This window comes from Sander vitreus, chromosome 1 (genome assembly GCF_031162955.1).
Source record: "Sander vitreus isolate 19-12246 chromosome 1, sanVit1, whole genome shotgun sequence".
NCBI lineage: Eukaryota > Metazoa > Chordata > Actinopteri > Perciformes > Percidae > Sander > Sander vitreus.
The window spans coordinates 31,938,827-31,953,133 of NC_135855.1; the positions used below are offsets into that span (position 1 = coordinate 31,938,827).

Genomic DNA, 14,307 nt, shown 5'->3' on the forward strand with positions numbered 1-14,307 from the left:
GTTCAACGGCATGAAAATGTAAGAATATTCACTTTAATATGATAAATAGTGTGAACACATTGGGAATTGATAGGGCGGGGTATGCGAGTTCATATGACTGGGCTGTGGGGAACCTCAGACCAGAAGGGTTGGAAAGCACTGATCTACAGTATTTTATATTATTGACCGACCGGTATATTACAGACATGCCTTAATAGTTGTGTTAATCACAATACCGTTGTTTTAATTACATATCTCCGTGTGTGACTAACGTCATCCTTCCCAAACAATCTAACATTAGCCCAGCATGGATAAAGTCCAACTGTGCATCCAACATATTCATCCGAACACAACTAAAATATCACAATCCAGCCAGTTGTAAGAAGTTTGTAATACTGGTTACATAGCTAGTTATCGTGTTTTATTAACCTTAATTCTGTTTGCCAAGGCTATATTTTATTGGCTTGCAAAGTAGCTATCCGTTGCTAACGCTAACGTTAGCTAGCTAATTTATGTCAAAAAGCAGTAGCTAACTCATGTTACTGTCAATATATGGTTTCATTGTAAGACAGTGTAAACACATGACAACACTTGACGAGTCTTACAACACCTCTCTGGTCTCTAGTGAAATCATATCTTGGCAGTAGTTAGCTAACGTTTCTGCTTTTTGAGATAAATTAGCGTTAGCAACGGATAGCTCCTTCGCAAGCTAATATAGCAACATAATTCCGGTTAATAAAATAGGTAATGTAACCAAAATATTGAAAACTACTTACATGTGGCTATAGTGTGACAGGCCTACTGCTGTTCTGTCTCGCATTGCGAGACCTAGCTAACTTAGCTAGTTACAGTGCTGCGAGGCCTGTTCAGATGACATGTCGGCTGCAGTGTGTGAGCTAGATTGCTTGTGAAGGATGAGTCAAACTAACATTAAACACACAAGGAGATATGAGTCAAACAAAACAATGGCATTATAGTACACACAAATATTAAGACATTTCTGTGATATAAGTCAATAATACAAAATACTGACCAAAATGTGTTTTAATCCAGTAATATTAGTCGAACAGCTCCACTGTAGTCAGTATTTACTGTACCAACTGTATATTTAAGATTTAGATTTAGATATAATATTTAGAAAAATATTTAAGATTTAGATTTAGATATAATATTTAGATTTAGATATAATATATATCATTTCTGTCTCAAATGTGAGGAAAATGCGCTAAATGTTGAAAGTATATCAGCTAAAAAATTGTAACCGAACTTTTACATTCGGCACCCCATACCTCCTTGGCAAGGCAGAATTCAGATTCAAAGAGAGCTCATAGACTTGTTTCTACCACAAGCTTTGTGGTAATGGCACAGTTTGTTTGACAGCTTGGACATTTTGCCACTCAAAGAAATATTAATGCATTAAAGTGAATTCATCTATTATTGACCTTTTTTTTTCCTTGAGTAAACATGAGTAGTGTAACCCACAAAAGTGCAAATGCACTGGTTTTTAAACAGAAACTGGCCTGCTCGCTTTAATCTTAAGCCTTGGATGTGTAATTATTTACCCCTCTTGCGCATTATAGGCACAAGACTTTTGACTCCATTATCCTGTGACTATTCCTGGCAGTGCCACTCCTCCAGGGGGGTGGAGGGGGGGTAAGCCTAGAGCCACTGGGAGTTTGTTACTAAACAGGAGTTAGTCATTCATGAAATTAATTGGTGCAGGATCAATAACAGAGAGTATGTTGCACATGTGGATCTCAGTGTGGCTGTCAGTATCAGCAAGCAGGAACTGAAAAGCAATAAGAATTTTTTTTGTATATTATGTGCAGAACACGGGGGCTTGCTCCACATGGATTGCTAGCTTTTGACTCTCTACCGTGCATCTGGATGTGAATGTAGAGCAGCAGCCGTTCAGTTGTCGAGGAGCTTTCTTTTTAGTCAGACACACTCAGCGTCAGCAGGCTCCGGTTTACAGTACAGTAAATGGCATGCGTACATGCTCATCAACATCCCAGCAATCTCATGTACCGCAACTCTTTCATTCATCGACGACCTGAATTATTTACACAATTATATACTCAGCAGTCTGCTTCAGTTTGTTAGCTGTTGGATTAGCTCGAGCCAGAGAGCCTAAAGTCTAAAGTGGACACGACATATCCTGGATGGGAGCGTCGGCTGGGCACACAGCGATCCAGTGGATAGGGGAAATGTAATGTGACTGCAGTACTAACGCCAAGGGACACATGGATCGCTGCCAAGCCCGCTCTCTGAACGCTGCTCTGGGCTCAGAAAGAAAACATGCATCATCCACCCTGCCTCCACTTCCCACTTTCTCTCCTTATAGTTCAGTATTGAAACACTTATCCGAACAGCATCTCCGCTGCCCTCTCAGTGCCCAGACAGAGCAGGTTATTGTGTTGTTATAGTTCATCCTTTGTTGCCTGCAGTAATTGATGTGTTGCCAGTGCAGACTGCGCCTCTCCCTTGGTTGGAGCAGAGCTCAGTAACCTTGTGGTGGGCCTACATGCCAGTCAGAGGTGTTATCAAGGCTGCCTTTGATTGCACCTCTAAGATGGCTAACTTTGCCTCTGAGTGAGTGGCTTGTAGCAGCTCTGTGAGTGGGGTTAAAAGAGGAAAGTGAAACAGAGTCGGAGATGGGAGTGAGGAGTAAGAAGGGAGAGTAAGTTGACTGCACGGTTTGCAATCTCCTGTGTCATCTTTTTGGCTTTACTCAATCTCTGACCGTTTTTTTCTGCGAACGGTGTGCTCTTAATCTGTAGTCTTGTGAAATCCTGGGTCAGGGAACTAACACTACTCCCATCTCCCCTCTTTTTCACTTTTTTACCCCTCTCAGAGCTCAGATATGGCTGTGCTATAGAGCTGCCAAATGGCCACCCTGACTAAGGGAGTCAGTTAGAGAGCCTGGCAGCAGCAAAGGCCCAGGTATTCCTCCCGGTCCTTAACCCAGTTAATGCCCCCGCAGCTCTTATTCTGGAGCAGCATCAGCTGAAGATCGAGGCACTACAGCAGTTGACTGAGTGACAGAATGGGGGATATGATGATATGTAGAGTAGTCTTATATAATATGACAGGTTGGATAGAATAGGACGATACAATGCTGTGTTTTGATACAACGTATGATGTGATACGACACAATATGTTGTGAGACATTGTTGGGTGCATCATCCAAACAGGGTGGAACGCAGTTGAATAGATAAGGAATATGATGGGATGCCACATAATACACAACATTATACAAATACATACAAGTATTGGATAGGACAGACGTGATACAATAGAATGAAATGCAGGAGAATAGTTATCAAAATTGATCATTTACTGGTCAAAGCAATACTTACAATAGCAACTACTTTACCAGCTTCCATTGTGGGTATGTGTTGCCATTATCAGATGCGTTCTCTAATAATAATAAATGCCAGTAATGACTATATTTTTGTTGAAAAGTAGACTATGCCTGCGTTACTTTAGGCTTATTAAACCTAAGATTAGTTCATTTGTGGATTTCCATCTGTACATATACTCAATCTTCTGGCCCTTGAATGCTGTTTTATTGTGTATTGTGTCCCTCACCAACATAACCAGCCTCAGTTCAGAGAGTGAAAAAGAAACAATGAGATGTGACGGGACTCCTGCTTCAGCCACGGTGCAGAAAAACACCAGATACATATCCCCAAACTGCAGCATGCTAGCCAAACGTAAGGTGTTGCGCAGCTATGCTAATGCTGTGAGGGAGTGAGCATGGCATGTCACGGGGAATCAGGCAGCCCACTGTGGATGTTTGAAATGTTAGAGAGTGTCCGCCCCGTGGGCTGGGGGCAGCGTCAGGGAGGGAGATGGGAGCTGACGGCAGGACTCAGAGTCCAGGTGAGCTTTGCCAGACCAGGCTGCAGGACACAGATACTTTATCACAGACCAAGCAGTCCAGCTCATGCTCATTAATTCACATCCAGCAAGAGAGGAAGGTCCACCCATGCACACGTAGAATCACATGCAGATATACGCACACTGAGACTCATTTAAAAGCACACTCAACGGCCAACATTTGTATTCACTCAGATTCATGCACAGTTTGCAGTTGCAGCCATTTGCATGTATGTTGTGCTGTATCTCCTTTTGCTCACACATGAAGATTGTAATGTTATGTTAACTGTAATATGTTAATGTAATCTAGAAACACAGATGTTAGAAAATATATTATATTATGAGACACAGATACTCACTGCACTAAATTGTTTCACACACCAGAAGATCTCTGTGATTTTGGTTTGTGTCCGTAATTTTTTCATCCAGGTATATTGCCAAACCCTAGGCCTTTTGGTAGTCGTAGTCCATTTTCTAAAATGTAATGAGCACAGGACTGTAGCCATGTCAGTTATCTTTATCATACTTACATTCTTTCTACATACATTCTATTCAGCGTAACAAGCTGTGGTTGGAAACCAAGTTATGAGTTGTTATTTTTTAGTGATACCTTGAGCAGAATTTACTGTTTATACCAACATTTTAACTTGCCAAGGGTCTTCCATTTACCAGTTTGTTTTTTGTATGAATGAACACCTGTGATGGTTTGTCTTTCTTAGAGATGATCTCTTGGGTATTTATGATTTTTAGAGCTTAAAACTTCACAGATGTTTGAAGCTCAGTGCCACAGCCCCTCTTGTACAAGTCTTACTTCAGAAAGTGTTGTTTTTTATTGAATGTATTTTGCTCCTAGTGCTGATGTTGCCAAGGGTAAGTCAATAAAAACTCATAGAGAACATAGTTTCTGTATCTGTACAACATGTACTGTAGACATGCAGTAACACTGTGAGCATACTGTATCCATAATGTAAAGACAGTAATGTAAGATGTGTCCTGTTCCGTTTTTCTACCTTTCTTGCGTTCTCTCCCACACATCCACATACACACTCACACACACTGACATCTTGCATGGCATGCAGTCTGCTCTGCACTTTGGGAGCTGATGCAGAGACTCGGGGGAAGCATCTTTCCAGTAAGAGCCCAGGACACGTGGGCTGCACCATCCAACCAATGTGTCATATGTGTTCTCACTAAGGTCATAGCAAATGACCTCGTAGTACTCCTTTCCCTGAGAAGCATCCAATTTGAATTGATGTCATTCAATTTTAATGACTGCATTGTCACTTACGTGTGAATTAAAACACATCATAGCTATGGCAAAGTAACATCTTCTTATGCACAGATTTAGTTTTTCTCCTGGAAACTAAGGCATCTTTGTGTCTGTAGCGCTAACTTGCAAAACACAGTTTTGGGAGCAAGATTAACTTAAAGCAGAACAAGACAGCAGGGGTACAGGGCAGGATGATTTATCAAGTAAACCTTTAAAGTTTATTCTCAGACTTTGTTTTTACCTTTTTTTAATGATTCTTTTCCTAAACGCGATTTTTAGAATCCAAAAATATTACGTATGAAGACATTTAATTCACAGCCAATTAGTTATCTCGTGTCATGATGATATTATAGCTTTGCTAATTTTGAGTTGACAAAGCCCACAATTTTGGGCGGATCATGAATCATCTCATTGTTATTGAGGACCACACAGAAATGGGTAATTGTAGAAGCGGCAGTCAGTCTGGGGAGAAAACACACGCCCCTTACAGAGCTACACCAACTAAGCCTGTCCTGTGATTTCATGCAGGATTTGGGGAGCATTACGATGAGTCACAGGAGATGTGAGTAGGCAGTCGAAGTAGAACATTCATAAATAAATTGAATGTAACTCACAAACCATCCGCAAAAGCCATCTACAGTTGAACAGTGCAGGGTGATTGGCTGAATTGATGGGCGGTGACAACACCACTGTCATGAATAATGACATGAAATCAAAGTGTCATTGGGGGGGGGGGGGAATCCATTATGACATTTATTTATTTCATGAAATGACTTTAAATTTAGTAAATAATGAAACTGCAAAAATAAGAATCATGAATTAACATTTCATAACAATGAACTTAGTTTTAATAATTATTTGATACTTTATTGGTTCATTTCTATATTTTACATGCTCATAATTTCTTGTTCATTTAGGAAAAATAAATATGATTCACTTCAGACAAAAATGGTAAATGTATTTTTAGAGAGAAATAGAAAAACTGAGAAAAATCTAAACCTGAAATGAATTGTTCAGTGGTAGAAGAATAGATGTGATTTACTGTATTTATGTATTTGTTTTTATTATTTCTCCAAAAATATTTTTGCTTTAATGTTAACTACAATTTGGTGACTAGATTTTGAGTAATTATTTTTCCAAATATGCATTTACCATTTTATGTGAAACTCATCACGTATAGTTCTTCAGTCCTGGTACAAGTCCTGAGATTCAAGACAGTGTTGAGCTTCAGTGCAGCCGCCTGCATTTAGCCCCTCAGCACTCAGAGATATCCACTAATCTCTTATTGTCTAGCTCGGGCTCGGGTTGCACCAGACCCGGACCCTGCCATGGATTTCTTTTCCCGCACTTGTAGTTCAGATTGCACCGCTAAGTGTCTGGGCTTCACTTGCGTTCTGCAGGACAGTTAGATGAGGCCAGAGGGCTCACTGCAGCTCAACGTCTCATCTTGGCAGTGTTGGCTTCATCCAGAAAGCCACGGGACAAGAGGATATAATACAGAGCTGTGATGCTCCTCTCCAGAAGGGATTACTGGAGCAGTGCCACGGGAAATGGACCCCCAGCACAGCTACAGCCGCGGCTGCCCCACGCGCACACACTTACAGTACACACACGCAGAAGAGCATGGTATTTTTACTCTCTCACATTCACACAGCTCTCCTGCTAACTTGGCCATTTTCCATTCATCCATGCTCTCTCTAACACACATACGCCCACAAACAGTAACACACCGCACATGAGGTTGCTTTTATGCTTCGTACAGAGTACATATTCCTCATTCTCTGTCTCTGTTAAATCATGCATTCTCCCTTTATATGTTGCTCTATCTCATTTTTCAAACCATCACACACAATCATAACCACTTTACACTCAGTGACCAGAAAAATGCTGTGTAGTGAATGCTACGTCTTTGAACCGTGTAGTGTTAACATTGTTTAGTATTCACTCGGTTCCACTAGTTCAAGGTGATATTTGAGGCGATGTTTGTTGGCGGTTTTTCTTGGCTTTTATTATATTGAGAGGTGTTTTTGCAGTCCCTTTTATATGTAAATAGGGTGGACAAAATGCCAGTCTAAGTGTCAAAAACTTAGAGATGTTTATATTCTTATGTCCCATAGGATATATTCTGTAATTTTTGTATTGTGTATTGTGAGGTCCAATTTCAGTGTTTATTATTTGCCAGATAAGTCAAAACATGTGGTCTATGTGTGAGTCTAGAGGTGGCAGTTTCATGGCGCAGTGGGATTTTTTCCTTCTATGGAGCATATTTTGGGACCTTGCCAGTGGGAGGAGAAGTGCAGTAGGAGGAGCGTCATTGGCAATCGGGCAGCACACTGCAATTTTGGACTCAACATTGACAGCATTTTGTGACATCCGCCTGCTCAAAGTAGGTGAACCCTGCACTGCACCCGGCCCCCCCTTTAAGATCCCTCCAAAATCACCTCTCTGTTTTTAAAGTCATGTGTTACTTGTATTTTCACTTCTACCTGTACCAAATTGCAATTCTAATTATTTCAGTGATGACAGAAAGGCAGAGTGAAAATTGAAGCTGGTGCTTACCAGCATCTGTCATCGACAACAGCTAGCATGCTGTGGCTAATTAACTGAAATACTTTCCCTCTCAGTTAATTATCTCCTTTGCAGGCTATGCTTTACAGAAAGTTTTCCATCTGCAGTTCCTAATGTGAGTGGTGTGCATTGTCAAATTGCAATTAGCTACTTTGATCAGATTTTACACCAGGCTGTTGCAAAGTAATAACCACACAAACCTCCAGGCTCTTGTTGACATCAAACTGTCCAGTTATATATTGGTGTTTAACACAGCTTCCTAGTCACTGTAATACAGTAGAAATGATGTGGTAGAACACAATCAGGGGCTCATCTCCCATCTCATGTTTCAAGTTGTTGTCAAGTTTTATAATATTTAACCAAAACTATGATGTTCCCATAACCTGAGCCTTCAGTATGAATGCATATAAGTTGATTATGAATGTATCATCAAACATATTTGCCGGTGAACACTGTCAAGATTAATGTTAATAGGTTTTGTTAATATGTTGATACAAGCACTGATTTTAAAGGAGATGTCATGATTGTTACTAGGCCAGGCCAACACCTCCTGGCTAATTGACAGAATCATTTTTAATGACGCACCCACACACAGCTCAGTGTAATCATACCCACATATAAACACATACAAAAACAAACAGGGCTACCCATGTTTTTGATTAAAGCAGACATTGCCCCATAATGTAGGCTCTTGCTGTGTGTGTGACTGCAGTCCAGGGACATGTAAATACAAAACCCACACACACCAACAGTTAATAGACTATATACACTAAGTATGAGCTTTCTGGAGATAAATTGGATGAATAATTTTGGGGGGGTAGAAAAAAGTGTATTGTGTGAGAGAATTGAGAGCATGTCTGTGTAGATGAGCTGGAAATGGGTTTCTGAGAAAGAGGTGTGTGATGGCAAACACAGAAAGGGAGGGCAGAAGATGAGATGAAAGCTAAAGAGAAAAGACATGAGGGAATTTATATAAACACATGGCACACTAACACAAACATATGTCAAAGTCACCTAACCCCCTGTCCATATAAATACACACATACATACAATATATAGCATTTTTACAGATGCATACAGTACATTCATATAAATATATTCTTATAGCCTGCATTTTTACATTTATACATTACTCTCCCATGCTGCCTTGCTCTCATGAATAAAACACTGGCATGTATACACACAAATATAGTACTTTCACATGCATTGCACACACACACAGTGCGCAGACACTGGCTCTCACATAGACACATCCCACTTAAATAGTGCATGCATGCACATGCAACATCTGCAAACAGTACAGACACACTTGCACCCACACACATCATCTCTGTGCCAGAGCTCTACAGCAGTGCAGCTTGTTTAATGGAGCATTATTTTCCTGAGTGGGCATGGCAGATGAGGGCTGGCAAACCTCTAAGCTCTGAAAGTGGCACTAAGTGCTGCTCCAATAGATTACAGAAAAGTTGTAATGCTACAAAATAAAAAAAATAAAACTCTTGAGTTCACGTTTTGCTTAGAAAGTGTATTGTGCTTTACTTCACTAAGCATACAGTATCTGCGAGGAAATGAAAAGCCTTAAAATCCTACTCTTTAGTGAATGTTGGAAAAGGTACTGTAAGGATAAATTACAGATAGAGAAATCTATAGTAAAACTGGTATAGCTGTTTTAACAGAGCCTCTGGGTTTACCTCCACTGCATTACCATCTCTTGTCTGCTGTGTTTTGTTGCAGAGATTTGTTTGCTGACACGAGGCAGAAGGACAGCCAGTGTCCGGGCAGACACGTACTGTCGCCTGTACTCACTGTCTGTGGACAACTTCAATGAGGTGCTGGAGGAGTATCCTATGATGAGAAGGGCCTTTGAGACTGTTGCCGTGGACCGGCTGGACCGTATTGGTAAGAAAAATAAGCAAAATAAACAATTTCAGAGGGAAATCTTTAAGATTTCTTTTTACTACAACAATTTCAGAGGGAAATAGTTAAGATTTCTTTTTACTGTAAACAAGATGCCACCAACTGCATTTTGCAGACTTTCATCAGGACCAAGTGGCAACCTCCGGTGCTGAAAAATGACGCCCATGCGGAAGTGTGTGGATTTTGAATATAATGGAAATCTTACCAACCCTACAATGAATTTTTAATATTTGCAAATATAGCTAATGTTTAATCTTGTCTTACCCAGTCACCATAGTAATGAGTAGACTGCATTACTATGTTAGGAGAAGATGTATCTCTTCAGCATGGCACACTGACACTTTTAGGAACAAGAACAATATTTCAAACCAGAGCCAAATCTTTTAGACATAACGCTACAGCTGTAAAAATGTCCACACTGATACTCATTCAAATGACTGAAAGTACTTTCAAAGTCATCTGCATATAAACATGTGGATAGAGCTGTGGTTTTGAAGTCCCTGCGTGACTTCTTTTACTCATACAATTGATATTCTTTCCATATCCATCGCTGTTCCCAGGCTCAGCCTGAGTAGATGAAAAATTCACAATGAAAAGCACGCCTGTATCATCACTCAGCCATAGCAGCATGCTCTGTTTTATCCTCAGCTATGTTTAGAATGGAAGATAGAGAAATTGCTTCAGGGGGTCTCTTTGTAGAAAATGGCTGCTTTGAAAAGATGTGGTGGACTGATAGTGATGTTTCTGTGAGATGGTCTCCTGCGTATGTCCTTTCTCCTGAGCTTGACGCTCATGTACACGCTTCTTCCCTAATTAAGTCACTCACACAGCAATGATCCACAAACGAATTACTGTCTTGATGGACTTTGCGCTATCTGATTGGAGGTGTGCAGGTGATAAAGGGTCAGGTGGTGCCAGGGTCACACTGGATGTAGATATAATACCTCAATGCAACATCTCTACTAATCCGCCATCAGTCATACCAGAAAATGGAGAGATCGATCTGGGCCTAATTGCATTTACATTTAACAGCCTTTTGTTAGCACCAAATTGAAAATGGCAGTCATGTGAATTAACCCTGTCATCGCCAGGACAACCATTCAACAATGACTTATGGACTTTGTGCTCAGAGTTGCACACATTTCTCTCGTAGGTTGAGTCAGCAGTTAGTGTGGCTGTCATAGTGACGTAACTCCAACTTGTCTCTTTGACCTTGTGCTCAGCTCACATGGACTTCAGAGTACATGTGCCCATAGGGTGGAAAGTAAAGGAAAACAACTAGCAAAAAAAATCTCAAATCCCTAATTTTGTTATTACGTTTTTTTGTGTGTGTCATGACGTGCTTATCCCACAGAAGAGGTAGTATTTTAGAATAATAAGATTTCAAGTTTATACCTGATTTTTAATGTGCTTCCCTTTGATATTACCAGCCCATAACAGGACAGAAAATATCACACCAAAGAGATAGGTGTAGGCTTGACCCATTATCTTAGTGCAGCTTACACTCTATCACAGGCTGAACCTGCACCTTGTGGTACAATGTTTGCTTTATGTTTTGTCCCTGTTACTTCGGGAATCACAGTAAAAGCTAGTCAAACATACACCGCCTACACCTTAGGCTGTCAGCCTGAGCTTCTGTCACCTGGTAGTTATATGTCCCACCTATCTTTTGTTGTTTGTGCTCTTTTATGTTTTGTCGTTCTCCTTCTGCTCCAGCCCCCTGTCTCTTTCTTAAATCTCTTTTCCTCCCTTTATCCCACTTATGATTTTCAGGTACACATTTTTTGTTTTTATTTTCTCCCTTCATAGCTGTGCCAGCTTCTTCTATTGGAAAGGGATGTTGGAAAATAGGGTGGTTACTTGAGTACACCCAAATGTCAACCTGGTTCTAACGGCCTACAAGATGTATGCTAATTCTCCTTTTATCTCTTTCTTCTCTCACCTGTCGCTTACTATGTGTCTGTGTCTCTGTTTCTGTGTGTTTTTACAGGCAAGAAAAACTCCATCCTGCAGCACAAGGTACAACACGACCTCAGCTCTGGTGAACTCAACTACCAGGAGAATGAGATCATCCAGCAGATTGTGCAGCATGACAGGGACATGGCCCACTGTGCCCACCTCTTGCAGAACGCCCCACTCCAGACTCCTCCTTCACCTACCCCTGTCATCTGGGCCCCACTCATCCAGGCCCCTCTACAGGCAGCAGCCACCACCACCTCAGTAGCCATTGCCCTGACACACCATCCACACCTTCCACAAACTCTTTTCAGGCCTCCGGTTTCTGTTCTGGGCTCTCTAAAGGACCCTCCCAGCCGGCTTAAGAAGTTCCACACAATTGTTCCTCCATCCACAGCACCTGGCTCTGCTGGGGACTCTCCCTCTAGCACACCCTCTAAACTGCGCACTGGCGTTGACATGCCATTGCTGGCCTCTTTTCGGGCCCTGCACATGACGTCAGGTACAGGGGCAACTGGCTCTAGCCAACAGGCCTCATGTAGCAGAGGCCAACGTGGACCTAGTGGGGCTGGCTCTGGGTCGAGCGGAGGAGGGGCCTCTGCCTTTCCCTTCGGACCATACTCTTCCTCTGGTTCACCCTCATCTAGTATGGCCCAGCTACACCCACAGCCACAGCATCAACAGCCATTTCGCTCCAGCACCCCACCTCCCTCAAACCTCTTCCACCAAGGATCTACAGGTGGAAGCACAGGGTCAGGAATAAGTGGAGGGGCAGTTGGAGCCTGTGGTAGTGCTACAGGGTGGTCTTCAGCTGGAGTGGTCGGTGGGTCTGTGGAAGGAGCCACAGGAGGAGACACTGCTTGGGCTGGAGAGGACTTTACAACTGGAACGACAGGGCCACTGCCTGGGGGGAATTTTGGGTTGGGAGGAGCTACTGGTGGATCAGTAGTAGAGATCTCAGTAGAATCAATGGGAGGAATATCTGAAGGATCAGTAGTTGCTGCTTGTAGCACGTTAGCAGATGGGGCATCAGGTGGAGCAACAGGGGGCATTACCTGCGGGTCAATAGGAGATGCAGCCAGGAGATCAATGGGAGGGACGTCTAGAGGATTAATGGGAAGAGTCTCTGGGGGATCAGTGGGTGGGGCTTCTGGAGAATCGCTGGTAGTAACGGCTACTGGAGGATCGTTATGGAGGGCTTCAGGTGGATCAATGGGAGTGTTTACCGGAGGGTTGACAGTCGGGGCCTCTGGGGGACCACTTGGAGGGGTTTCTGGTGAGGCTTTGATAGGGAATCCTGGGTTGTTGGGAAGGGTTTCTGGTGGATCCACAACTAGCCATATAGGAGGAGGTTTGAGTGGGCCAGGGGGAGGGGTGATTGGAGGACATATTGGCAGAGCATCAGGAGGGGCAGTTGGGAGCCATTTAGGAGGGTCAACAGCTTGTCCTGAAGAAGGAACTTCTGCTGGAATTACAGCTGGACTTCTTAGTTCCTCCCGTTGTCAGAGTCCTATATCTACCGGCTCATCCAGCCCTATGCCTGGCCAGTTTCTGCATAGCCAGCCACCTCCCAAGCCTCCTCAGGTGGCTCCTTTGCAGCAGTTTGCTGGGGGAGGCAGGACTACCAGTGGCTTAAACCTCTTCCATTCCCCTCCACATGGCTCCCCATCCTCTAGCAGAGGACAGCACAGCCAGCAGCCTGCTGAGGGCTCCCCATCTTCCCTCAGCCATTTTAGCCTAGCAGGCCTCCAGTCTGGCTTACTGCCTCACCAGATGTCCCTGGAGAGATCTGCCCTGGCCTCCCTGGCCCAGTATGGTTCAGCAAACGCCTCCCCCTGCCTTACCCCAGTGGCTCCCAGCCCTACTGTTCAAAGCCCAGTGGCAGGCAGGACTTTCCACTACAGCGACCCCTCGAGTGCCACAGGATCCCACAGTTCTCTGCTCATGCCTCAGTCTTCTCTCCCTTCACAGCCTCACAGCCAGCCACACACAACCGGAAGAGATTCTCCGCTGGGCCGCTTTTCTGAGGACCTAAAGCTTTTATCCAGCTCCCACCCATCTCTGCCCCAGGAGGTGGCCCAGGCCTTAGGCCACCATACTGGTCGCTCCTCTGTGGAAGCAGGATATTACCCCTCACCCTTTTCCTCACCCACTCTTGCCCCAAAAACCTGTAGCTCAATGCCAGGGCGAATGACTCCTCCAATTCACGTATCTCCGGGGCACCCTCACCAGACTCAGTCCCCTGTAGCCGCCCCGGCCTTGCCTCTAAGGATGGCCTCTGCTGCCTACTCATCAGATCTAGAACCTCAAACTGTTCGCTCTAAACTCCCTTCCAATTTGTGAGGATTGATCACACCCTCCTGTGCTTCTCCAAACTGAAACACACTCAAACTATCTCCGTGTGTGGCATTCTTATCTTTTGGTCCTCAGCCTTCACTGTGTTCCACCTCTCATTTTACCAAGATCTTAAACATTACTGTGATTTAAAAGACACTTTACCGAGTAACTCTGAGCTCTAGAATACTCTATATTTGTTTTATGCTTTTTCCTCTTTTTTATTCATACATACTGTACATAGATAGAGATATATTTAAATGATAAGTTAATCAAGGGACTAGGAGGGTGTGAAAAAAGATTTTCATTTAAAGGACAATGTTTTTCGTTATTTCTATAACTATGCTAAATTCATCTGGTGATGTTTGGGGATACAATTCAATGGACTACAAAATAATACT

General features: G+C 42.9%; 1 protein-coding gene across 1 annotated transcript in view; it reads left to right on the forward strand.

Moving 5' to 3' along the window:
• Positions 1 to 13,915, forward strand: part of hcn4 (hyperpolarization activated cyclic nucleotide-gated potassium channel 4) — a 66,033-nt gene extending 52,118 nt beyond the window's left edge. Inside the window, exons 7-8 of the mRNA XM_078258063.1 lie at positions 9,434 to 9,598; positions 11,607 to 13,915. Coding sequence (XP_078114189.1) covers positions 9,434 to 9,598; positions 11,607 to 13,915 — 2,474 coding nt within the window. The remainder of the gene's footprint in view (positions 1 to 9,433; positions 9,599 to 11,606) is intronic.
• Positions 13,916 to 14,307: the final 392 nt, after the last annotated feature.